The 27,255-nt window shown below is 40.1% G+C and overlaps 2 protein-coding genes across 4 annotated transcripts in view; one reads left to right on the top strand and one right to left on the bottom strand.

Annotated features, from left to right (window-relative positions):
• Positions 1–27,255, bottom strand: TKTL2 (transketolase like 2). Of its 3 annotated transcripts, XR_006552518.1 has the most exons (4): positions 27,062–27,255; positions 26,467–26,616; positions 3,571–3,637; positions 1–231 (listed from the first exon to the last, which is right to left on the bottom strand). XR_006552518.1 is itself a non-coding variant. In XM_044946248.2 (3 exons), exon 3 carries the CDS (start codon positions 2,640–2,642, stop codon positions 690–692), a length of 1,953 nt encoding a protein of 650 aa, XP_044802183.2. In that variant the 5' UTR covers positions 2,643–3,637; positions 26,467–26,616; positions 27,062–27,255; the 3' UTR covers positions 1–689. The 3 variants fall into 3 exon arrangements, 2 of the variants coding, with proteins under 2 accessions (XP_044802183.2, XP_044802184.2); XM_044946248.2 differs by having other exon boundaries at positions 1–3,637; XM_044946249.2 differs by having other exon boundaries at positions 1–3,637; positions 26,467–27,255.
• Positions 26,368–27,255, top strand: part of TMA16 (translation machinery associated 16 homolog) — a 31,695-nt gene continuing 30,807 nt past the window's right edge. The window contains exon 1 of the mRNA XM_006066823.3: positions 26,368–26,546. Coding sequence (XP_006066885.2) covers positions 26,544–26,546 — 3 coding nt within the window. The 5' untranslated portion in view covers positions 26,368–26,543. The remainder of the gene's footprint in view (positions 26,547–27,255) is intronic.

Genomic DNA, 27,255 nt, shown 5'->3' with positions numbered 1-27,255 from the left:
TTATTGGTTTTTAAATACTTTATTACATTAATTCTAGTTTCCTGAGTAGATGAATACAATCAAGTTAGCAAATTGGTTTGGTCACTGAGAAAATAAAACATTTCTGAAACCTCACAAAACATTGTAGTGTGCAAACCAGATGTAGTCAGGCTTTCATCTCTTCACAGAACAGTCACTGAAGCAATGAGGTACATCATAAGATGCTTTCACTGCTGCCCTCCAGTCTCTAAACTGCAGAGGAGAGAAGACAAACTTTGAAGGGAATTTCCAGGCAACTGTAATCAAAAATTATCCAGGAAGCTGCAGGAGGGATGACATTACATGAAACCTCATACTTGCCTCAAAACCTAGGCTACTGAAGTCTACAATGAAATTCACATTTTATTTACAAATAAATTACATTTAGGAAACTTACCTCTACATTAATTCCCAAATTAGTCAATTATTTGCAGTCTTATCAGCAAACTTCATATTAGGTTGTTGTATTCTGTTACTTAAACTACTAATGATTCAACACTGAGTGAGACTTGTATATATAGTCACAGTTTAAAAGAAAAGTAGTTGACTTGAATTTCTGAATTAGGAATGAAACAAGCTCTTAAATGGCTTTGTTTAAATAATAAACAAAAAGGCCCAACAGGGTTTTAAAACCAACACAAAGAGACTAACATTTTAAAAAATCGGCTATTTTAGTTCATTAAAGTATATTTCACAGCTGCTATGATGTGTCTAGCACTGACACCAAACATACTCAGTAATTCACTAGGTTTCCTGTTTCTTTCAGACACTCCTGACACCGACAGCTGATGAACATGGATGTCAGGCTCCCCAGACACTGCTGCACACACAGCTTCACCAATGCCACCTTCTTGATAATGATCTTCCACTGTGACAACCCGGCCATCAGTAGCTTTTGCACAGGAGATGATGGTGGCAGCATCCAGGGGTTTAATGGTAAATGGGTCAATAACACAGATAGAAATATCTTGCTGAAAAAGAGCATCAGCAGCTGCTAAGGCTTCATGCAGAGTAACTCCAGCTCCAATTACTGTGACTTTGTCATTATTGCTGTGGCGGATGACCTTGGCCCTTCCAATCTGAAAATTTTCTTGTGGGGTATAAATAACTGCAGTTTCTGATTGGCTGGTCCGAATGAAGCACATTCCTTCACTATTGGCAGCCAGATAAACAGCATGCTCTGTGGAGACAGCATCACTTGGGAGGAAAACAGTGCAATTGGGAATGCTCCGGAACATGGCTAGATCTTCCAAGGCCATCTGGGAAGGGCCATCTTCACCAACAGACACCCCACAGTGAGAACCAATAAGATTTATATTACTTTGAGATATGGCTCCCATCCGGATCTGATCAAATGCTCTAGTCAAAAAGGCAGCTAAAGTAGTAACAAAAGTAATGGTTCGACCACGTGTGGCACAGCCCAGTGCCACACTCACCATGTTTTGTTCCGCAGCAAAACACTCAATAAAACGTTCAGGATGTTCTTTCTTGAATATTTCAAAAAAGGTGGAGTTCTTTGGGTCACCAACCAGGACAACAACTCTTTCATTTGCAAGGCCCAGTTTAGCCAGAGCCAAACCATATGCTTTCTGAGTAGCTACCTTGTCACCAACTTTATAATCAGGCAAACAGGTCATTTTTATATTTGTGATGCTGACTGGAGGTGAGCCTTCAACAGGAGGTTTTGGTAGGAGAGTCCTGTTGGTCTTTATCTGACTTTTAATTAGTCTAATGATTTCATCTGCTCTTTCTTTTGGCAGTGGCTTTCCATGCCAATTTTCTGCATCCTCAACATTTGGAATACCCCGGCCCTTGAAGGTCTTTGCAATTATGGCAGTGGGCTTGTTCTTCCCTTGAGCAGCTTGAGAAAAAGCCTGGCACAACGCCTCCACATCATGGCCATCTACTAAGTAAGTATTCCACCCAAAGGCCTCGCAGCGATTCCGATAGATGTCTGTGCAGTGTTTCAGGGGCGCAACGCCACTTTGCCCCAAGCGGTTCACGTCGAACACTGCCACGAGATTGTCCAAACCGTAGTGGGAAGCAAAGGCCAAAGCTTCCCAGACGGAGCCTTCTGAGGACTCACCGTCGCCCAGGAGGCAGAATACCCGGTAGCTGGCTTTGTCCAAGTACTTGCCAGTATAAGCCATTCCACACGCAGCCCCCAACCCTTGCCCGAGCGATCCTGTCGCCACATCCACAAACGACAGCCTGGGGGTGGGGTGTCCCTCGAGGTCGCAATGAATTGTCCTCAAGTTCAGCAGGTCGGGTTCACTGATGCTGCCTGCCTCCACCCAGGCAGCATAGAGCAGTGGAGCGGCATGACCCTTGGAAAGGACGAATCTGTCGTTGTCGGGGTGCGCGGGCTCAGTCTGTCTGTACCTCATTGTGTGGAAGAAAAGCACCGACACGATCTCTGCCGCGCTGCAGCACGATGTGGGGTGGCCGGAGCCAGAGGCACATGTAGCCCTGATGGAATGGACGCGCAGGCGGTTGGCCAGGTCCTGCAGCACTTGCACTGTGGTCGCGTCCAGTGTCTCGCTGTCCGCCATGTCGGCGCCTTCCCAGGTTCCTGTGCGGGGCAGACGGAGCAGTGCCACGGCGGTTCCGTCACCTGACGGCATGCCTGTCCTTGCCTCGGGGAAATGAGCTCTGGAGGTTCCGTCTGTTAATCGTGACCCCAGTGGCCGCAGCCGCTGCCCCTGGAAACATTAGTGCAGCTTCATCTTGTGATAGGGAGTCCTGGCTCCACCTCCGGAAGGAACCTGCTTACCACCCAGGCCTAGGTCCTCGCCCTGCCCCGCAGGCTTCTTCCAGTGAATGGGTTTTAATACTTAGTCATTTACATGCTTAACATTATTAAAAATAATTAAACTTCTTTATACTTTTCCTCAGTATAAATTCAAAAGGGCTTTCTTTTATCCCTGCATTATGGGATGCTGTTTGTTGAGGTCCTGCTGCTTTTTCCTGCCTTGAGGCTGCCTGAGACATCCGCACTGTTCTGTGCCTGGGTGCTCGGTTGCAAAGTCCGGTCAGTCTCTGCATTCCTGAGGACTGTAGTCCTCCAGGCTCCTCTGTTGATAGCATTTTTCAAGTGCAAGAATACTGGAGTGCGTTGCCATTTCCTCCTTCAAGAGCTTCTTCCCTGATCCAGGTATAGAACCCAAGTGTCCTACATCTCCTGCATGGGGAAATGAATTCTTTACCACTGAGCCACCTGGGAAGCCCATGCACTGTTCTGTAGCCCAGCATTAATAGAAATGATCCAGAGTTACTGTCAGTCTAATGGATATGGCAACACCATGTCAATGAGACTTTCCAGAGCAGCTGGAAATTCTTTTTATTTATTTTTAATTGGACGATAATTGCTCTTCAGCTTTGTGTTGGTGAAAATTCTGACTCTGACTCGCAGATAGAAATACGATAATATGCAAAATTTTCACGAAGATCAAATTTAGAACCGCTGAATGGTAGGGTATCTAGAACTGTAATTCCCCCCACGTATCCTAAAATACACTTACTAATAATACTTTTTAAATATAATTAACTTACTTGCTTTAGTTATATAACTAAACTTGTGCCACTGAGTGCTTCTACCAGGCCAAGGTTAGCATGTTATCTAAAAACACAAAAACACAATAACAGTACTATATCTCTCCCATGCTGTGGTATTAAACAGCTTAATTTTTGAGTAATAATACTTAGTTTTAACTTCACATTAAAATCATCACACTGGAAACAAAACAGACTTATCTCCTGGACTCCACCTCAAGAGAAGCTAAATTCTAATCTATGGGACTAGAGTTTCAAACACTATAGTTTTAATGCACCTGTTACTTATCTGGGAGGAAAATAAAACAAATTTAGTATTGCCAAGAGAGATCTCCGAAATGGAGCTGGGAGGCTACTGAGGAAGTGATTCTTGATGGACTCTGAACTTCTTATCACTTACTGTCTTAACTCAAGCATCCAGAACTCTGCCCTATGCTTCAGAAATTTAAGGTGCTTGTTGGACCCTTACCCTAAATAACTCTGACAGCATATCCCTTAAGAACAAATATCTCCTTGCTGCACAAGGATCAGTGATAATTCTTTCCAGAGAGCTTTAACAAACTTGTGACTTTTGTCTTTATAAGTCCCTGGCTCTTTCTCTTCCTTGAAAACTCTTTACTGCTACTGCTAAGTCACTTTAGTCGTGTCCAACTCTGTGTGACCCCATAGACGGCGGCCCACCAGGCTCCCCTGTCCCTGGGATTCTCCAGGCAAGAACACTGGAGTGGGTTGCCATTTCCTTCTCCAATGCGTGAAAGTGAGAAGTGAAAATGAAGTCATTCAGTCGTGTCCGACTCTTAGCGACCCCATGGACTGCAGCCTACCAGGCTCCTCCGTCCATGGGATTTTCCAGGCAAGAGTACTGGAGTGGGGTGCCATTGCCTTCTCCAGAAAACTCTTTAACTTCACCCCAATTTGTGCTTCCAGAATGGCAATTCCTAAGACCCCAAATAAAGCTCTTTGTTCCTGGCAGCATTGATACGGATTATTGTTTGACTAATTGCCTACGGTTTAGTCGAAGTTAAGAACCAATAATCTGCAGATTGGCTTAGTTCAGTGGTTTTCAACATTGGTTGTACTTTAGAGTTATCTGAGGAGTTAAACAAACAAATCTTGTGTCCAGGCTGCATTCCAAAACAGCCAAATCGGAATTTCTGGGTAAAGGATCTAAGCACCAATAATTTTTAAAACTCCCATGATAATTTCAATGTTCAGTTGGGTTGTAAACAACTAAGGGGGTCTTACTGTTCTTTATATGTCTCTTACATTATATCTCAGATAAACTTTACATATTACTTGTAACTTACGATTTTTATTTTTAATACTATATATTAGAATAAACCATAATGGTATGATACAGACAACATTTTAAGACTTGCTGGAGAAATGCTGGGATCAGAAAAATCCTTAGAAGTCCATCTTGTATTACTCAGCATTCCTTTTACAAATTAATACTGACTTATCTTTTTACACTACTAAAGGAAGACAAAATAAAAACATACCAAACCAGATGTTAGTAAGATGGAAGTTAGAAAAAAAAAAAAAATGCTATATCAAAACAGCAAACTACTAGGGGCTGACAGGAAAGCAGTTAACATAAATGTAGGCAATTCACTATTATTTTGACTAAAGAGAGCTCTGCTACTGCAGCTAAGTCACTTCAGTCGTGTCCGACTCTGTGTGACCCCATAGATGGCAGCCCACCCAATTAACCCTAAAAATTGGAAGCTAAACGTGACAGTTTAAAATGGTCTATGAGGCAGTGCTTACTTGAAAAAAAAAATGGGAGAAATAAGAACTACTTAATATTTCTTTTAAATTTCCCAAATTCTTCCATTTGTTTAAAGTACTGCACAATTATCTCCCAAATTATTAAACAGAAAGTTCTTACCCTTAATGTTAGTAAAGGTCAATTTTGTTAAGTAAAGAATGCAGCCTTGGCAATTTACTGCTTTAGATAATGAGTGTGAATTTCCCTCTGTTGCTTTGTGAGACAGTGTGGAATTTTTTTGACTACATAGAAAAGAATGCTTTGTAAATTATCTGTAAAATATTTTTAAGTGTTCTGAGATTTTTTTAAGGGAAGAAATGGAAATTTAAATATTATAAAAATTATGAATACTCCTTGTAGGCATTTTAATCTTTAAAAATATATTTTCAAATATGCAATTGAAAGTAACCATATAAGTGGGCTTCCCTGGTGGTCCAGTCATTAAGAGTCTGCCTAGTAATGCAGGAAATATGGGTTCGATCCCTGGTCCGGGAAGGAAGACCTCACATGCTGCCTGAAAACTAAGCCGGTGCGTCACAACTACTGAGCCTGTGCCATAGAGCCTGAGAGCCACAACTAATGAAAGCCCTGTGAACATCAACAGAGATCTAGCACAGCCAAAAATACATACATAAATAAAATTATAAAAGAAAGAATAAAGCTTCCTTTGAAAAAAATAGAAAGAAAATAACCATATAAATATAATGTATATGTAACTTGATAATACAAGTCATCCAATGTGGCTGTGAACACAACTTAATCAAATAAATCAAAGACGTGTTACCACATTCTATTTTCTCCACTTAGAAGTGACTATTACTGACAAAAGGCCAGCCCCCAATTTTTAAGCCAAATGCCAAAAGTCCGTTACTTGTTTTAGAAGTCATTTTGGAAGACAGTCAAAAGTTTTCTGCAAATGGGAAGAAATTATTCATTTATTAATCTTGGTTTATACACTTAAAGTAGGGATTGGAAGATTCAAGTACCTACTGGATTAGGGAGTTAAATGAGTAAACGTATGTAGAATATGATGTAAGAGGGTTGGAGGGACCTCTGACAGATTGGAGAATACAAGCCCACCTAAAGTCATGCAAAATTGGAAGATTTGTGAACATTTTGTTGGGGGAACAAAGCATTTCTTCAGGCTGCCAGTTTTTGCCCATGGTTTATTTGTTTTTACCCCTGATTTTACCCGTTTTTGCCCCTGACTTGTTTATAAATAAACAAATATTTATTTGTACCTGTTTAAATTTTTCACTTTTTTTCCTCAGAGTAAGAAAAAATATTATTCTAGTATGTACTTGAAATGAAATTAAAACCCAGCAGGAACACTAATACATATAGTTATGGAAGGAAAAATGTAAAGAGCAGGAATTAGTAAGTGCAATTTCTGAGGAAACAAAAGATGCCTACTGATTACTCAGGAGGTCTACATCAATTTGTGAAAATATGCACTTCCACTATGTGAGAGTGAGTTACCTTTAGACTGAGAAAACTGAAGTTTCACTGATATTTTATCTCAACTGTTGAATTTTGTTAAAATGGAATTTTGTCAAAGAAAGACACAGATGATGAATTCATCCTTTTTCTTACTTTGTTTAAATTTGGCTAGTTTAGTGGGCTGAGTATGGAGCTAGTGAGAGTAAGATTCTTGTGTAGGGCAATAATTTCTTGCAGGGGGATAAAGGTATTCTACTTTCTTGAATTGTTGCTTTGAAATTTATGGCAGACTATTACTGACAGTCCTACTTTTTCCATAAAGTTTTAATTTTGGTAAGGGGAGGGTTAGAGGGTTGGAGAGTAACATACTAAGAAAGTTAGGCCTACTTCTTAAAGTGCTTCTCAGATGAATAAGTCCTGGAAATGTAATTTACAGCCTAGTGACTACAGTTCAAAACACTGTGTTAAATATTTGAAAGTTGTTAGGAGAGTAGATTTTAAAAGGTCTCACCACACATACATACAAATTATAATTATGTGAAGTATGGATATGTTAACTAACCTTATTGCGGTAATTATTTTTTTCAATATAAATAGGTATCAAATCAGCACATTTTATGCCTTAAAATTACACAATATGTTAATTATATCTCAATAAGCTGGGAAAAAAATAAACTGCTTCTATTTCAGTCTCTTATTTCTAAGTTTGCCTCTATTGTCTGTTTCTCATTGAACAAGGAGTTACACAGTTCTGCTTTTTGAAATAGTAATTAAAAATATTAAATGATGGACATTGTTTAGGGGTGCTATATTTTGTTAACTTCTTGTAAAGAGTACTGGACTTCATTCGAGCAGACAGCTTGGTGCTTTAAAATTGTTTAAGTTTGTGAAGACGGGTATAAAGTATGCTTCACTCTGGTATTACTGCAAAAGCATATTTTCCCTGGGGTTTCCACTGAAGCTCCCAAGTGTTCAACAAGGACCCTCCCCTCTGGTTGAATCCCCAAGATTCAGTTGTGCCAGTGAGCTCTATGTGAACTCGGGACTGTTTCATATACTGCCCCCAAGTTGTTCTTTGCCTGGCCTAGTAGAGGCCTCACAATTCTGCAGTGCTCTATGTAAGACAGCCTCCTCCTGTTTGCAAAGTCCCTCCAGGAAGGAAACCATGAAGATGATGTGGCTTACCTTGTTTATTTTTCTTCTTTAAGGATTACAGTTCCATGCTGCTTGTTTTCCAACATTTGAACACTGTTGTTTTGTATAGTTCTCTAGTTTTGTTATTCTTTATGGCTAGTGGGTAAATCTCATTCTAGTTACTCTATCATAGCCTTAGAAACAGACCCCACAAGACTCTGGAGTTCAGAATTTCTAACTACATCAATTATTGCTAACCATTTTGGTGTCATTTAAAATATATGTTCCCTAAAGTACAGTCTGTATGCTAAGATACCTTAGTCAAGTCTGACTCTTTGGGACCCTGTGAACTGTAGCCCACCAGGCTGCTCTGTCCATGGGATTGATTCTCCAGACAAGAATGCTGGAGTGGGTTGCCATTTCCTTCTCCAGGGGATCTTCCCAATCCAGGGATCGAACCCACATTTCTTACATCTTCTGCACTGGCAGGCAGGTTCTTTATCACTAGTGCCACTGAATCATTTTGCTGTACAGCAGAAATTAACATCACATTGTAAATCAACTATATTTCAGTGAAAAATAATAAAAAACAATTTAATTGGAGATTTTAACACATCTTTGTAGAGAACTTAAAAATAAATCTGCTTTATGTATTTTTAAAAATCTCATTGTTATGGTTAGTTGAATTTTCTAGAGAGATTTAATACTGTTCTGTAAAATGCAAAAACCTTTTGCTTGTGAATGATCTTAAATTAACCCCTCTGAAACATACCAAATATCTACCTTTCTTTTTAGAAAGGGGACGTGAACTCGTAATCCTTTATTTTTGATGAATAGTGGTCATCATTATAAACACTGGCTATTACATCCTAATGAAATTCAATAAGAAAATCCAAATAATTATCTAAAATGATGCCTAAGGGAGATTATTCCAATATCTCCAGAATAATGTTAGGATAAATATTCAAAAAATTTTATTACTGTACTATAGTATAACTTTCAGGTTCTATGTCTGTGGTAACAATATGACCCCCTAGAAGAAAAAAATTGGAAGTGGCCCAAGCAAGGTTTAAGTTCATTTCTTCTTCATGTAAAAATTCAGAAGATGGTGGAAGGTCCAGACTTGTCAGACAGTTCTGTTCAACAGGGTCTCTCCAGGGTAAAAGTCCTTTCTGTCTTGTTGCCCATTCGTTCCTCAAGTGTTGCCTCATCTGCAAAGCTGAAGCTGGAAATTATCTTATCCTCTGTTTACTCCCACATGAAGGAATAAAAAGGATGGAAGGGAGGTAGGAAATTCATTTTTTCAGGAAGTATCCCAGAAATTGTAAACCTTATGTCTCATATTCCATTGGTAAGAACTTACTTGCCTAATCACATTCAATATTATGGGAGATGGGGAAATGTAAGAGTATGTTAAATTATCATGTAGGGGCTTATGCTTATAATTATCTGGTTGGTGCAAAACTAATTGCAGTTTCAGACCATGAATTTTAAATCATTGTAACTAGGCTCAAACACATCTTTATTCATCCAAATAGGAACCATTATGATCAACATAGTTTTGCCAATGAGAAATAAGTTTGTTTATTCCTGTAGCATAAAAATCATGCTTCAGGATCTGATGAACTGTGGAAAGTATTTTGTGCATCCTGCTGGTTGTGGAAGTGTTTTCCCTGCAAAAAATTGTTGAGATGCTTGAAGAAGTGGTACTCAGTTGGAGAGAGGTCAGGTGAATATGGCAGATGAGGTAAAACTTCGCAATCCCATTTGTTCAACTTTTGAAGTGTTGGTTATGCAATGCATGGTCAAGCATTGTCATAGAAAAGAATTGGGTCCTTTCTGTTGACCAATGCCAGCTGCACACATTGCGGTTTTTGGTACATCTCACTGATTTGCTGAACATTCTCGGATGTAATGGCTTCGCCAGGACTCAGAAAGTTGTAGCGGATCAGACACCAGCAAACACTGATCATGACTTCTTTTTGCTGGAAGTTTGGCTTTGGAAAGTGCTTTATAGCTTCTTCTTGGTCCAACCACTGAGCTGGTTATCACCAGTTGTCATAAAAAATCCACTCTTTGTCACAGGTCACAATCAGATCGAGAATGGTTTGCTGTTGTTGCATAAGGTAAGAGAAGATGACACTTCAGAATGACGATGTTTTTGATTTTCAGTTAGCTCATGAAGCATCCACTTATTGAGCTTTTTCACCTTTCCAATTTACTTCAAATGCCAAACGACCATAGGATGGTTGATATTGAGTTCTGCAGCAACTTCCTGTATAGTTGTAAGCAGATCAGTTTTGATGATTGTTCTTGGTTGGTTGTCAACTTCATATGGACAGTCACTACATTCCTCACCTCAAGGTGCTCATCTTTGCAAAACTTGAACCACCACTGCACTGTATGTTCATTAGCAGTTTCTGGACCAAAAGAGTTTTTGATGTTGTGAGTTGTCTCTGCTGCTTTATGACCCATTTTGAACTCAAATAAGAAAACTGCTTGAATTTGCTTTCTGTCTAACATTATTTCTATAGTCCAAAAATTAAAATATAAAATAATCAGCAAGTAATGTCATTAGCAAAAAAAGAAACAAACATAAAGTGAGAAATATGCATTATAATTTATTAAGACTGTATTACAATATCAAATGGCAAATTTCAGCAATATGAAAACCACAATTATGTTTGCACCAACCTAATACTAAAACAAAAGTAAAAATCAATACTGGTACATAATTCATAATCTCCACCACACATTAATATTTAACTTTTGGTTATGTACATAGTCTTGCAACACCTTTTACGTATCTTGTTTTCAAGTTCCAAACAGTTAACCTTCAGGGCAATGTTTTCTATGCTTAAGAATCAAAGCAGATTTTTTTCATTAAACAATAATAATTGATTCATTTATTTATTGCATGCTTGATAGATTCAAAGCTAATATAGATGCTAATACTAAGCTAAAGCTCTACTGATGAATCAAAGTTAGTTCTTGCCCTCCAGATACTGGACTTCAATCTAGTAGGGAAAACACACATGATTACTGTAAATGCCCCTTAGTGCCGAGTGTGGTACCAGGGCAGAGAAACAAATACTCTTAGCTATTTAACAGTAACTATGGAATGTAAGAGGTCATCTTTGACCTAGGTTTTGTAGAATGGGTATGATTTTTATTAGTGTAAATATGACAGGAAGTCAAGAGCAAAGTTACAAAAGTAGAAAAAGAAAATTTCTAATCTGACAGGAAAAAAAAAGATTCATGCTGAGAACAGTGAGGGAAAGGAGGAAGTCAGATTTTGAAAAGGCCTATGAAATAAAGCCAAATGGGTTATTTTTTAGTTTTGCTTTGTTCTGTTGCTTTGGGGTTGGGGGTGAAGTGCAACACAAGGATTTTAATCATCTGAACGTCTTGATTATGGCAGTGTTTGGGAAAAATTGTTTTGATAATATCCAGTTCAGTCACTCAGTCATGTCCAACTCTTTATGACCACATGGAATGCAGCATGGCAGGCTTCCTTGACCATCACCAACACCCGGAGCTTGCTCAAACTCATGTCCATCGAGTCAGTGATGCAATCCAACCATCTTATCCTCTGTTGTCCCCTTCTCCTCCTGTCTTCAAAATTTCCCAGCATCAACGTTTTGCCAGTGAGTTCTTCGCATCAGGTGGCCAAAGTATTGGAGCTTCAGCTTCAGCATCAGACCTTCCAATAAATATTCAGGACTGATTTCCTTTAGGACTGACTGATTTGATCTCCTTCCAATCCAAAAGACTCTCAAGAGTCTTCTCCAACACCACAATTCAAAAGCATCAATTCTTTGCTACTCAGCTTTCTTTATGGTCCAACTCTCACATCCATACACAACTACTGGAAAAACCATAGCTTTGACTAGACAGACTTTTGGTGGCAATGTAATGTGTCTGCTTTTTAATATGCTATCTAGGTTGGTCATAGCTTTCCTTCCAAGGAGCAAGCATCTTTTAATTACATGACTGCAGTCACCATCTGCAGCGATTTTGGAACCCAAGAAAATAAACTTTATCACTGTTTCCATTGTTTCCTCATCTATTTGCCATGAAGCGATGGGGCCAGATGCCATGATCTTCATTTTTTGAACACTGAGTTTTTAAGCCAGCTTTTTCACTCTTCTCTTTCACCTTCATCAAGAGTCTCTTTAATTTGCTTTCTGCTATAAGAGTGGTGTTATCTGCATTTCTGAGGTTATTGATATTTCTCCCTGAAGTCTTGATTCCAGCTTGTGCTTCATCCAGTCCAGCATTTCACATGATGTACTCTGCATAGAAGTTAAATAAGCAGGGTGACAATATACAGCCTTGACATACTCCTTTCCCACTTTGGAACCAGTTGTTGTTCCATGTCTGGTTCTAACTGTTGCTTCCTGTCCTACATACAGATTTCTTAGGAGGCAGATAAGGTGTTCTGGTATTCCCATCTCTTTAAGAATTTTCCACAGTTTGCTGTGAACCACACAAAGGCTTTAGCGTAGTCAATGAAGCCAAAGTAGATTTTTTTTTTTTAATTCTCTTGATTTTTCTATGATACAATCATGTAGGCAATTTGATCTCTGGTTCCTCTGCCTTTTATAAATCCAGCTTGAACATCTGATAGTTCTTGGTTCGTGTACCGTTGAAGTATAGCTTGGAGAATTCTGAGCACTACTTTGCTAGTGTGTGAGATGAGTGCAATTGTGCGGTAGTTTGAACATTCTTTGACATTACCTTTCTTTCGGATTGGAATGAAATCTGACCTTTTCCAGTCCTGTGGCCACTGCTGAGTTTTCCAAATTTGCTGGCACGTTGAGTGCAGCACTTTCAAAGCATCATCTTCCAGGATTTGAAATAGCTCCACTGGAATTTCATCACCTCCACTATCTTTGTTCGTAGTGATGCTTCCTAAAGCCCACTTGACTTTGCATTCCAGGATGTGTGACTCTGGGTGAGTGATCACACCATCATGGTTATCTGAGTCATGAAGATCTTTTTTGTATAGTTCTTCTGTTTATTCTTCCCACCTCTTCTTAATATCTTCAGCTTCTGTTAGGCCTATACCATTTCTGTCCTTAATTGTGCCCATCTTTGCATGAAATGTTCCCTTGGTATCTCTGATTTTCTTGAAGAGATCTCTAGTCTTTCACACTCTAGTGTTTTCCTCTATTTTCTGCATTGATCACTTAGCAGGGCTTTCTTATATTTCGTGCTATTCTTTAGGAGAGATAAAACAAATGTGAGGAAAGTGAGGCTTTGCGGTCAGATAATACAGGCTTAACTAAGGGAGCTCTTCATTTTGTTACTGCCACAAAAAATATAGTTCTGAGAGTTTGTCCATGGGTGAATCTAGACACTCCCAGTTCCCAGTCCTCTGATGAATCCTGAGCAAGGCAAATTAAACTCTGACTATAGAAACACTGGAAGAAAATTTCTCTGCACACATAGGAACTTTTCTATTTGCTACACATATGATTCAAAATTGTTGCAGAAAATTGTAGGACAATTCATAAATAATAAACACAAACTATAATAAGGAAAATTACATTTCCAGGATTATTTAGTGTACAGTTTTCCTTTAGGATCTATTTCTGTTCCAATTATAAATATCATGTTCTTTCTTTCAGATCAATTTTCAAATGTTCAGCTTTAATTTCCTGTAAATTTAACTTAGTGTGCAATGGAGGTTATAAACTAAATAAACCTCACTTGTGACTCCAAAACATTTTTTATATACATACATAGAGTTCTGAACATCAAATTTAATGCAAATAAGTGGAATTCTCTGACAAGATTGAGAACAAGAAGTTGAGAAAACAGCAGGTCTGCTGTAACAAAAGATCCCACACTGGGGGTTGAGGGTGGGAAGCTAAAACAACAGATGGCCTAACAGCTCTGCAGGCTGGAGGTCCAAAATCGAGGTTTGAGCAGGCTGTCCTGCTGGAGACGTGAGGACAGGACCCATGCCAGGCCTCTCTCCTTGGCTTGCCTATGCCTATCTTCCCTCTGTGCACGACTGTGTAGTCAAACCTCCTCTTTTCATAAGGACTTCAGTTCTTTTGCGATAGAGCCCCCCTTAGTGATTTCCTTTTAATTTGACTACTTCCAGAAAGACTACTGCAACTCCAAACAAGGCCACACTTCTGAGGTAGGGGCTTGGGACTCCCAGACATCTTTTGAGGGGGCAGGGAGGGGTTGTAGTTCAAACTGTAGCACTTGTTTTATGGCCACAGAAGTCCATATTCACATACTGGAGTTTTTTCCTTATGCATGTCTATATCCAAATCTCTTAAAAAAAAAAAAAAAAGACAAGACTTATTTATTTAATTTTTGGCCACATCCTGAGGCATGTGGGATCTCAGTTCCCTGCCCAGGGATCAAACTTGCATTCCTTGCACTGAAAGGCAGAGTCTTAACCACTGGCCCACTGTAGAAGTCCTCAAATTTCTTCTTTTTGTCAGGATATTAGACATATGGATTAGGGGCCCACCCTTCTCCAGTAATGACCTCTTATCTTAACTAATTACATCTGCAATGGCCTTAGTTGCAAATAAGGTCACATTCTGAGGTGCTACAGGCTAGGAACTTGCCCACTTGTACCCTAAGCTTGATCACCAGCCCTTATATTTTTGTTTCTGTTAACACATCTCCGATGACACCACAGTCTTTGAGCACTTTAATCAAATTCAACTGTTCTCAGTCGTCCTTTTTTCAACTGGCAAAGTTATAAAACAAAATTGCTTTAAAAATTCAAACACTCTGGAAGAATACGGTGCAATTATTATCCAATCTTCCTCCACCTCAATCCTCATCTTGTAAACTATTAACAGTTGTTATCCTTCCTGATCTCTTCTGAGCTGTCTTCCTTCCACATTTTGTTGTGAGATCTCTTATGCATACTGTCTTATAGCTCACTTTTTCTACTTAAAAAAGTCTACTACATTGCCCACATTGATACATACAGATTTAAACCATTTTTAAAAAGCAGCAGCAAATAACCATGACATATTAGAGTAGCAATAGAGCATGTGACCACGAGATGGCGTTAGCACACAACCAACTGTATATGGAAGCCACTGCAACAAATTTTAGGGCTTCTCTGGTGGCTCAGAAGGTAACCAATTTACCTGCAATGCAGGAGACCTGGGTTCAATCCCTGGGTCGGAAAGATCCCCTGGAAGAGCAAATGGCAACCCACTCCAGTATCTTGCTTGGAGAATTCCATGGACAAAGGATCCTGGCAGGCTACAGTACATACAGTTGCAAAGAGTTGGCCACGGCGAGAGACTAACAATTCTGACAGATTTGCTGGGGGTGAGGGAAAGCCCCTCAGCGCTAATCCCCTCCCAAAAGCAGGGTAGAGCCACTATCCTGCAGGGGAGAAGGACGGGGGGTCGGGGGGGAGACTCCGGGCCAGATACCTCTGAAGAGCAGCAGTGGCTTTGGGTCTTCTAGAGCCCCAGGGTTGATCTCACCTAATGGGTGATGTTTTGCTGGGTGGTGTTTCACAAGGTATACAAAGCAGGGAGACTAAAAGGTTAAACACCTGCTCTTTGGAACTGTATTAAAAACAACTAGATGTGTAAATTTTGATTTTAACACCAATCAGGCTTTTGAATTACTGGGTCCCAGACTGCTGTGAGGAACGAAACAAGAGATAACTTTATGCTGGATCACCTTTAACTCCCTTGTATAACAGCTGGCTCCCTGTAAAGTGTGAAGACACTTTACAAATTCTCTGTAGCAAAAAATTATCATAGATTTGTCAAAAGATAAATTAACAACCAATTTACATCATATGTGACAAAAGGCTAATTTTATTAATGTAATCGAGACTACTAACAATAAGTAGGGTAAAATGGTAAAGAAGTACAGGATCTTCCAAATCAACTGTGAAAATGACAGAAGCCAGAAGGAACTGGTGGTTAGAAGTGAGACTGCAACTGTGAACTCCTTGAGAGGATGGGTGGAGGCAGTGGCCTGGGAGGGAGGTGTCTGGCAGCCAGGGAGGGATCTGGAGAGGCTGTACCCTGAGCTCCTGTCTCTCTTCCTTCACCAGGGAAGGGAGAGTGTCCCTGGTGTCCTGGTGGTGGGAGGCACCGGCAGCAGAGACGGAGCCCAGCTAAGCAAGGAGAGATGCAGACAGCCTCCGAGGACGACAGGTGCCTGGAGCTATCACACCTCCTGCTCTCCTGTCAGCAGCTGGTCTCTGCAGTCTCTCCTCTGACACTTGACCCTCCACACTCTCAAACTTTCAAAAACAGACTCAGTCAAGAGGGTGACTTTTAGCATGTTCCCAGGACACATTACATGAGAAAAATTGACTCCATCGTGAAGTATGATGCTACAGGTTCAAAGAAAATACCTACCTGAGGGGTGCAACTTCTCAAAAAGAAAGTAAAAAGATAAAAAAATTGAACAGCATATACCACCTTAAGTACATTATTGGAACAGATGAACCAATAACTTAAGTTATGACATATTCAAAAGAGTTGAGGAAGAATATGGTAATAAAGCAAGGGATAAGAAATTACTTTAGAAAACCAGTGATATATGAGATATATATAAATGTGTGTGTGTGTTAGAAATAAGATACTTAAAATGAAGTTATAAGATGGAATATCTAGCAGGATGATTATATCAATGAACAAAAGAATAAACTGGGAGATCAAGTTAGGAGCCTTCCAAGGGGAAACAGAAATGAATAAAGATATAGAAAATATAAAAGACAGGCTAAAAAATCAGGAGAACAGAATTATCAATATCTAGATAATACAAATCCCCAAAAGGAATTGAGGGGCCATATAGTGCAGGACACATAAAGGAAATATCTAGACACATTATAGTAAAATTACAGAAGAGAAAATACAAGAGAAATTATGAAACGATTCCACACAAAAAGTAAATCACCCACAAAGGAACCAAAATTAGGCCAGCATGAGACTTCTCAACAGTAATACTGGATTCAAGAGACAATGGAGTAATATGTTTGTGCTTAACATTTTTTAAACAACTTTACTGTGAAGTATACCCTGTAAATATAATAAATGTGCATAAAACACAAATATGACACATGAAAATTATAGAGCAAACAGCAAGGTAACCATTATTCAGGTTAAGAATATTGCTGTTCACTTATGAAAGTATCTGTAGAAATCACAGCTGATTTTGCCTGTTTTGAACTTTATAAATGAACCTATACTGTATGCTTCCTTTTGTCTATTACTTCTCTTATATTGATTAAAAATTATCAATGCTTATCATATTGTAGTTTCTTTTGCTGTATAGAATTTATCATATTTATTTTTCTATCTTTTGTTGATGAACAATTAGATTTTTTCCTAGTTTGAGCTATTACAAATAATATTGTTAGGAATGTTTTTGTATACAAATCTTGAGAGACATAGGCTGGAGTTCCTAGGGATTATGTCCAGGAATGACACGGCTGGATTAGAAGAATTACACATTTCGACATTTCAGTTAATGCCAGAGTGGTTTCCCAAAGTGAATAAACAAACAGAAGCTTGTTCTTTGAGGTCAGGAATAAAACAATGACGTCTATCAGTTCATGCTTTTAACATATTAAGGAGTACTGTTCTATTCCTATTTACACATATTTATAAAATCTAAAAAATCTGGGTTTATAATTTTAACATTAGCAGATATTTGAGTAAGCATTTTAAAAGATAATGATGGGAATAGTTGTTTTCTATTCCTCTGTATCAGTTTTAAGATATATATATATTTTTAAAATGTGTCCATCTTATTTAAATTTATTTGGTCATAATATCCTTTTATCTTTGCATCATCTGAAGTGATATCACCTGTTTCAGTTTTTATATTGTGTAATTGGGTCTTTAAGTTTTTTGAGTAGCCCTGCAGGAATGTATCAATATTACCATTTTTGGGAAGGAAATACATTTTTACATTCATGTTCACATTATGTATATTTTTTCAATTTCAATAATGTCTGCTCTTCATTCTCTTTCACCTTCTTTTTGAATTTCTCTTGTTGCCTTTTGCTTGTTTCTAATCAGCATTTCCTCTTCTCTAATATTTATGTGTATGTAATAAGTTGTTTCACTCATGTCTGAATTTTTGGAACCCTATGGATTGTAGCCTGCCAGGCTCCTTTGTCCATAGCATTCTCCAGGCAAGAATACTGGAGTGAGTTACTGTTTCCTTCTCCAGGAGGTCTTCCCAATTAGGGATTGAACTTGTGTCTCTTACATATCCTGCATTGGCAGGCAGGTTCTTTATCACTAGCATCACCTTAGATTGAAGCTCTAATGCTTATATTAAAAGAGTTAACTGCTACTTCAGATGTATCTCACAAATCTGGATAAGTAGTACTTTTGTTATCTTTCAGCCCCAAATATTTTTTAATTTCCATATGATTTCTTGCCATCTCCTGTCTTACCACTTCGAATTTACGTAGATTTATGGACCTAGCAGGAGACGGCAAGAATGAACATCAACATTTTGGGAATCAGTGAACTAAAATGGACAAGAAAGGGCAAATTTAATTCAGATGATCATTATATCTACTATTGTGGGCAAGAATCCCTTAGAAGAAATGGAGTAACCATCATAGTCCACAAAAGAGTCTGAAATGCAGTACTTGGGTACAATCTCAAAAACAACAGAATGATCTTGGTTTGTTTACAAGACAAATCATTCAATATCACAGTAACCCAAGACTATGCGCCAACCACTAATGCCAAAGAAGTTGAAGTTGAACAGTTCTATGAAGACCTACAATACCTTCTAGAACTAACACCAAAAAAAAGATGTCCTTTTCATCATAGGGGACTAGAATGCAAAAGGAGGAAGTCAAGAGATACCTGAAGTACAAGGAAGTTTGGCCTTGGAGTACAAAATGAAGCAGGGCAAAGGCTAAAAGAGTTTTTTGCCAAGAGAACATGCTGGTCATAGTAAACACCCTCTTCCAACAACACAAGAGATGACTCTACACATGGACATCACCAGATAGTCAATCCTGAAATCAGATTGATTATATTTTTTGCAGCCAAAGACAGAGAAGCTCTGTACAGTCAACTAAAACAAGACTGGGAGATGACTGTGCCTCAGATCATGAAGTCCTTATTGGCAAATTCAGACTTAAATTGAAGAACAAAAAAAACTAGGCCATTCAGGTATGACCTAAATCAAATCCCTTATGATTATACAGTGGAAGTGACAAATAGATTCAAGGGATTACATCTGATAGAGAGGGTGCCTGAAGAACTATGGATGAAGGTTCGTAACATTGTATAGGAGGTGGTCGGTGATCAAAATCATCCCCAAGAGAAAGAAATGCAAAAAGGCAAAATGGCCATCTGAGGAGGCCTTACAAATAGCTGAGAAAAGAAGACAAGTGAAATGCAAAGGAGCAAAGGAAAGATATCTGAATGCAGAGTTCCAGAGAATAGCGAGGAGAGATAAGAAAGTCTTCAAAGTGATCAATGCAAAGAAATAGAGGAAAACACTAGAATGGGAAAGACTAGAGATCTCTTCAAGAAAATCAGAGATACCAAGGGAACATTTCCTGCAAAGATGGGCTCAATTAAGGACAGAAATGGTATGGACCTAACAGAAGCAGAAGATATTAAGAAGAGGAGGCAAGAATACACAAAATAATTATACAAAAAATAGCTTCATGACCCAGATAACCATGATGATGTGATCACTCACCCAGAGTCACACAGCCTGGAGTGCGAAGTCAAGTGGGCCTTAGGAAGCATCACTACAAACAAAGCTAGTGGAGGTGATGAAATTCCAGTGAAGCTATTTCAAATCCTGGAAGATGATGCTGTGAAAGTGCTGCACTCAATATGCCAGCAAATTTGGAAAACTCAGCAGTGGTCACAGGACTGGAAAAGGTCAGCCTTCATTCCAACCCCAAAGAAAGGCAATAACAAAGAATGTTCAAACTACTGCACAATTGCACTCATTTCACGTGCTAGAAAAGTAATGCTCAAAATCCTTCAAGGCAGGCTTCAACAATATGTGAACTGAGAAATTCCAAATGTACCATTCTGGATTTATAAAAGGCAGAGGAACCAGAGATCAAATTGCCCACATCTGTTGGATAATAGAAAAAACTAGAGAATTCCAGAAAAATTTCTGCTTCATTGACTACACTAAAGCCTTTGACTATGTGGATCACAACAAACTGTGGAAAATTCTTAAAAAGATGGGAATACCAGACCACCTTACCTGCCTCTGAGAAATCTGTATGCAGGACAGGAAGCAACAGTTTGAACTGGTTCAAAACTGGGAAAGGAGTACAATAAGGCTGTATATTGTCACCCTGCTTATTTAACTTCTATGCAGAGCAAATCATGTGAAATGCTGGAATGAATGAGGCACATGCTGGAATCAAGATTTCCAGGAGAAATATCAATAACCTCAGACATGCAGATGAAATCACTCTTATAGCAGAAAGTGAATTAAAGAGCCTCTTGATGAAGGTGAAAGAGAAGCGTGAAAAAACTGGCTTAAAACTCAACATTCAAAAAACGAAGATCATGGTATCTGGTCCTATTCAGTTCAGTTCAGTTCAGTTAAGTCGCTTAGTCGTGTCCGACTCTTTGTGACCCCATGAATCGCAGCACACTAGGCCTCCCTGTCCATCACCAACTCCCGGAGTTCACTCAAGGTCATGTCCATTGAGTCGGTGATGCCATCCAGCCATCTCATCCTCTGTCATCCCCTTCTCCTCCTGCCCCCAATCCCTCCCAGCATCAGGATCTTTTCCAATAAGTCAACTCTTCGCATGAGGTGACCAAAGTATTACTTCATGGCAAATAGATGAAGAAACAATGGAAACAGTGAGAAACTTTATTTACTTTTGCTCCAAAATCACTGAGGATCGTGACTGCAGCCATGATATTAGAAGACGCTTGCTCCTGTAAGAAAAGCAACGACAAACCTAGACAGCATATTAAGAAGCAGAGACATTACTTTGCCTACAAATGTCTGTCTAGTCAAAGCTATGGTTTCTCCAGCAGTCATGTACTGATATGAGAGCTGTACAATGAAGGCTGAGCACCAATGAATTGAGTCTCTCAAACTGTGGTGCTAGAGAAGACTCTTGAGAGTCCCTTGGACAGCAAGGAGATCAAACCAATCAATCCTAAAGGAAATCACCCCTGAATATAGATTGGAAGGACTGATGCTAAAGCTGAAGCTCCAATACTCTGGCCACCTGATGCAAAGAGCCGAACCATTGGAAAAGAACATGTTGGGAAAGATTAAAGGCAGGAGTAGAAGGGGATGACAAGATGAGATCATTGGATGGCATCACTGACTCAACAGACATGAATCTGAACAAACTCTGGGAGATAGTGAAGGACAGGAAAGCCTGTCATGTTGCAGTCCATGGGGTCGCAGAGAGTTGGACATGACTGAGCAACTGAATGACAATATGATTTCTTTAACTCATGACTTATTTGAAAGTATAATTCTTAATTTCTAATATATGGAAATTGTTCCTCCATCTTGTTGTTGTTGATTTCTAGTCTATTTGCACAGTGGTTAGAGGACACATTCTGTAGGATTTCCAACCTTTCAAATTTGCTTGGATTCCCTCTCTGGCCCAATGATCATTTTTGGCAACTATTCCACATATGTTGGAAAACACATGTATTCTCTCAAGCCCTGGAAGCAGTACTGATCCATTAGGTCTAACTCTCTTGGTATCTAATATTCTAAATCATTGTGACTATTTTATCAGCTTGGGGAATTCTCTGGTGGTCCAGCGGTTAGAACTCCATGCTTTTACTGCCAAGGGCCTAGGTTGGAGAAGTAAGATCCCACAAGCCACATGGTTTGGCATACACACACACACACACACACACACACACACACTCATATTGATTGTTGTATTAATTACGAAAAAAGATTATTTTCTTTGAAGTGTGTTCATTTTCTACTATTTGAAATTTTATCAGTTTTCCACTATATATTTGGGCCTATATTACCAGGTGAATATAAATAAATACTGGAGTAGGAAATGGCAAACCACTCCAGTATTCTTGCCTGGAAAATTCCATGGACAGAGGAGCCTGGAGGGCTACAGTCCATAGGGTCACAAGAGTCAGACATGACTGAGTGATTTCACATAAATAAATACAGTGGAAAGTTTTTACCATCATGAAGTGAACTTTTTTAACTACCATAATACTTTTTGACCTGCAGTCTATTTTCTATAGCATTAATATATCTATATTATCATTATTTTGCTTGGTATTTGATTAGTATCCTTCTTTTCATCTTTAATTTTTCTGTTTCTTTATATTTAGATGTGTCTCAATAAATAGAACACAGTTGTATATTTTAAGCCCAATGTTAAATACTCATTTTTAAATTGGGGCAGTTCATCCATAATTATTAGTATATGGATTTAAATCTATCACCATATTTTAAAATGTTCTTTACAGTTTTCTTTTCATTTCACTGCCCTGAATGATCTCAATGTTTAAAATTATCCCATTTTCTCCACTTGTTTGTATCCTATTCAAAATCATATATCCTGTTTCTATTCTTCTAGTGGCAACCCTAGAAATTTGTCATGTATTATTATATCAATATCTAATGTTAATCAATACTTTACTGTTACACACACACATACACAAACACACCTCAGTCCATTTGCGAAAGCACAGGGAAATAGCTCTAAAGATAAAGATATCTCCCAACTTTTCACAGTTTTTACAGGGTGGCAGGGGTACAAGGGTGTGATATTGGAGGGCAAGAAGTAGGATTCATCCTGGTTTTCACTGTGGTGCATGTACACATTAAATTATGACCAAATATTAGTCTTCACTATTTTACATATATATATATATATATAGTATGTTATTATGTAACATATACTCTTACTTTGTATAACTCATTTTGCATTTACTACAGTATATTTTAAATATAATGCCTTGCCTATAATCAATATTATTTAGACTTGAATCTGAATGGTGAAAATACAAAATCTTTTTTCCAACCCAAATTATAATGAAAAAAGAATTTAGGATATATTGTTGGCAATTTGAAATTAAGAATGAGGTTGGTACAGGTAGGGACTTTTGTGATCAGTATAGCAGTTAGTAACAGCTTAAATGGCCAGAATAAGAATTTTTAAAATTTATTTTTATTGTAGTTTATTGACAATATTGTATTAATTTCTGTTGTAGAGCAAAGTGACTCAGTTATAAACATATATTCACTCTTTTTAAATATTCTTTTCCATTATGGTTTATCATAGGGTATTGAATAGTTTCCCATACTGTACTGGAGAAGGCAATGGCATTCCACTCTAGTACTCTTGCCTGGAAAATCCCGTGGACGGGGGAGTCCAGTAGGCTGCAGTCCATGGGGTCGCTAAAAGTCGGACATGACCAAGCGACTTCACTTTCACTTTTCACTTTCATGCATTAGAGAAGGAAATGGCAACCCACTCCAGTGTTCTTGCCTGGAGAATCCCAGGGACGGGGGAGCCTGGTGGGCTGCCATATATGGGGTCACACAGAGTCGGACATGACTGAAGCGACTTAGCAGCAGCAGCATACTATATAGTAGGATCTCGTTGTTTATCCAGTCTATATATGATAGTTTGCAACTACTGACGCCAAACTCCTAGTCCATCCCTCACTCCCTGTCTTCCTTCTTGGTAATCACCAAGGAGGTGATTTCTATGTTGTGTGTTTCTATGTAGGTGTCTTCTATGTTTGTGTGTATTTCTTTCATAGATATACAGCTTCACTGGTGGCTCAGACGGTAAAGCATCTACCTACAATGTGAGAGACCCCGGTGCGATCACTGGGTCGGGAAGATCCCCTGGAGAAGGAAATGGCAACTCACTCCAGTACTCTTGCCTGGAAAATCCCATGGACAGGAGAGCCTGGTAGGTTATGGTCCATGGGGTCACAAAGAGTCAGACACGACTAAGAGACTTCATTTCACTTTCATAGATAAGTTCATCTGTGCCTTATTTTAGATTCCATGTATAAGTGATATCATATGGTATGTCTTTCTTACTTCACTTAGTATGATAATCTTTAGTTGCATCCATGTTTCTTCAAATGGCATTATTCCTTTCTTTTTTATGTCTGAGTAATATTCCGTGGTACATATTTAATATATATATATTTATATATATATACAGTATATATCTATTATTATCTAACACACACATATCTAACAAACACACCCAGCTTCACTATGTCTGTAGCTCCTTGCCACTGTCTGGTTTTCTCCTTTAATTCAGGTGACAAGAGTCTTCTTTACCACTCATCAATGGATGGACATTTAGGCTGTTCCAAAGTCTTGGCTATTGGGCATTTTGCTGCTATGAACACAGGGGTGCACACATCTTTTTGAATTATAGTTTTGTCTAGACATATGCCTAGGGGTAGGATTGGTGGATCATATGGTAATTCTATTTTTAGATTTTTTTTGGAACCTTCATACTTTCTAGAGTAGCTGCACCAGCTTACATTCCTACTAGCCATATAGGTTCCCCTTTTCTCCACAGCCTCTCCAGCAATTGTTACTTGTAAACTTTTAAAATGATGTCCACAGAATAATAATTTAATGCTTACTGCATTTGCAGTAGCATAGGACTCAGAACAATGATGTGCCCTGAGCCAGATTCAGGGAATAGACTTGGGTGCGTGTAAGGTGGCTTCACAGGAAATTGTGAGAGTACAGAAGTAGGGTGTAAACATTATGGGTTAACTGTTATCAGTAGAATAATACTTCCAGAGTACATACTGCAAGCCTGCCCTTGATTGTGTAGCTTCATACACAGTGCACTTTCACACACTTAAAAGCATTGCCCCAAGATTCATGGATCCTGTGGTCACCCACTCTTGGTTACAGTTTAGTTTTAAATGGCTATATTTGTTGATTAAATACAAGAACCTGCACACACATATCTAACAAACACACCCAACTTCACTATGTCTGTAGCTCCTTGACACTGTCTGGTTTTCTCCTTTAATTCAGGTGACAAGAGTCTCTCCTTGACCAAATTCTACTTAGGTTCCCCTGAACTCATTTTTCAACTAGGCCTGGAATTTTGGATTTCCTGTTCTTACCTGATTATTCAGTTTTAGTAGGGAAGTCAGTTTAGACAGAATCCCCAATCTTCCATATCTGGTCAACCTCCACATCTATTACTATCAGGTGATGGCTGATTACACCAGCCTGCCTATTTCCAGGTTTGGCTTCCCAGATGGCGCTAGTGGTAAAGAACTCGCCTGCCAGTGCATGTTAGACGGAAGAGACCTGGGTTCCTTCCCCTGGGTGGGGATGATCCTCTGGAGGAGGCCGCGAGCAACCCATTCCAGTATTCTTGCCTGGAGAATGAATCCCAAGGACAGAGGAGCACAGTGGACTGCAGTATATCAGGTCACACAGAATCGGACACGACTGAAGCAACTTAGCACCTACGCTGTAGCCAGAACACACCGTTATCCTTAATGTTTCCTCATAGTACTTTCTGTCCACCAACCCCGACTCTGCTCCTTGGCTATAAATTCCCACTTGTCCACGTATATTCCGAGTAGATCTCTCCCCCATTGTGGTGATCCTTACACAGACAGAGGAGGAATCTCTTGAATTAAAGTTTGTCTTAACTTCCCTTGGGCTTCCCTGGTGGCTCAGCTGGCAAAGAATCCGCCTGCAATGCGGGAGACCTGGATTTGATCCCTGGGTTGGGAAAATCCCCTGGAGAAGGGAAAGGCTACCCACTCCAGTATTCTGGCCTGGAGAAATCCATGGACTGTATAGCCCACGGAGTCGCAAAGAGTCGGATACGACGGAGCGACTCTCATTTCACTTCACTTCCGTTAGTGTCTTGAAAATTTTGCCTTTAACATAGGGCTCTGTTCAACTCTTTCAAAAGTGGATTTCAGAGACCACCACGCCTAAAACAACTTCTCTGCCTTCCCTTCAACTTTGTTTTTCAGAATACTTACACTACTGGAAACAATATTAATTGATAGGGTTTTGTTTTTTGGGGTTTTTTCCTCCACATTCTGCCTTGGAATATGAGTTGAGCAAGGCCATGTAAATACTTTGCCCGTTCCCAAAGACTTGCACACAATTTACTGAATGAATATAATGTTCATGGACTCCTACTAAGTACAGATGGAACGAAGATACATCCTGAGAACACAGAAAAAGCAGGTGGGAGGAAGCCTCGAGTGTGCAGACGGGGCTCTCACGGGTGAGGACACAGCCTCGGGGAAGCCTCGCTCCAGCAGCCAGGAGGCGCAGAGAGCAGGCCTGCGCTGGGCGGGAGCCTAGAGCAGCTTCGTCAGAAGAGGCTGTGTGGTCCTGGATCTGAGCGCAGGGCAGACGCCTGAGAGCCCACGTTTCCCTCGGCACCACCGCAGACCGGCCGGCTGACGCGTCAGTCTCCTGCGGCTCACAATAACCGGGGGTCTTGTTTCCAGGGACGTTTCAGGAAAGAGCACTCGCTCCCCCCCTTCCGGTCGGGTCGCCCGGCTCCTTCCGCCCCTCGTACGTTCGGCGGGACTCACCGCGCGACGGACCGTTGCTGCAGGCGGTCAGGTGCTGGTGTTGGAGTTCCGGAGGCCCGAACCGTGAGAACGTCGCCATGGTGGGTTCCCCCAGGTTCCTAGAAGACCCCGGTCAGTGCCGGGTCGGGGAGACGGGCCGGCGTCGGGCGGCTGGGAGCGGATAGGGAGTGAGACCGGGGGGCGGGGCGGGGCGGGCGAGGGCTCTACGCGATCGGGGCTCTGCTCCGGGCCCTGCCTGGCTCCGCCCCCCGCCCGCGGGTATGCGTGAGGCTCCGCCTGTTCGCTCCTCAGCTGGTGGGGGCGGGGGCGCAGGGGACGCGGCTGAACTGGGAGCGGCTGGCACGGCGCCATCGCCGGACTTCCGGTCCTCTCCCCGCTTTCCCGCCAGTGACCACTCCCACCCCAGACCTCGCCTCCGCGCCTCTCTCGAAAGAGCGCCTATATAGCACATTTAAGTATAAAGGTCAACTGTATAAGGAATTCTCGTTTATTACTTACTATAAGAAATCCCCGTTCTCCTCCTTGAATCTGTATCTCCAGGAGCCACTTAGAGGTAACCAGTATCTAAATTCTGTTTGCTTGTCTTTATACTTACCGCTTGTTTGTATTCCAGAGCTGCTCTTTCTTGCTTTTTTCGCTTCTGTTCTTGAGAATAATTCTTGAATACCACCAACATGCTGCTGCTGCTAAGTCGCTTCAGTCATGTCCGATTCTGTGCGACCCCATAGACGCAGGCCACCAGGCTCCCCCGTCCCTGGGATTCTCCAGGCAAGAACACTGGAGTGGGTT

This window comes from Bubalus bubalis, chromosome 7 (genome assembly GCF_019923935.1).
Source record: "Bubalus bubalis isolate 160015118507 breed Murrah chromosome 7, NDDB_SH_1, whole genome shotgun sequence".
Taxonomy (NCBI): domain Eukaryota; kingdom Metazoa; phylum Chordata; class Mammalia; order Artiodactyla; family Bovidae; genus Bubalus; species Bubalus bubalis.
The sequence above is the reverse complement of the archived record's forward strand: the minus strand, read 5'-3'. Positions and strand labels throughout refer to the sequence as shown.

Bases quoted from the DNA above. Each gene is read 5' to 3' on its own strand.
- TKTL2 (XM_044946249.2), bottom strand. From the start codon at position 2,642: ATGCCGTCAGGTGACGGAACCGCCGTGGCACTGCTCCGTCTGCCCCGC.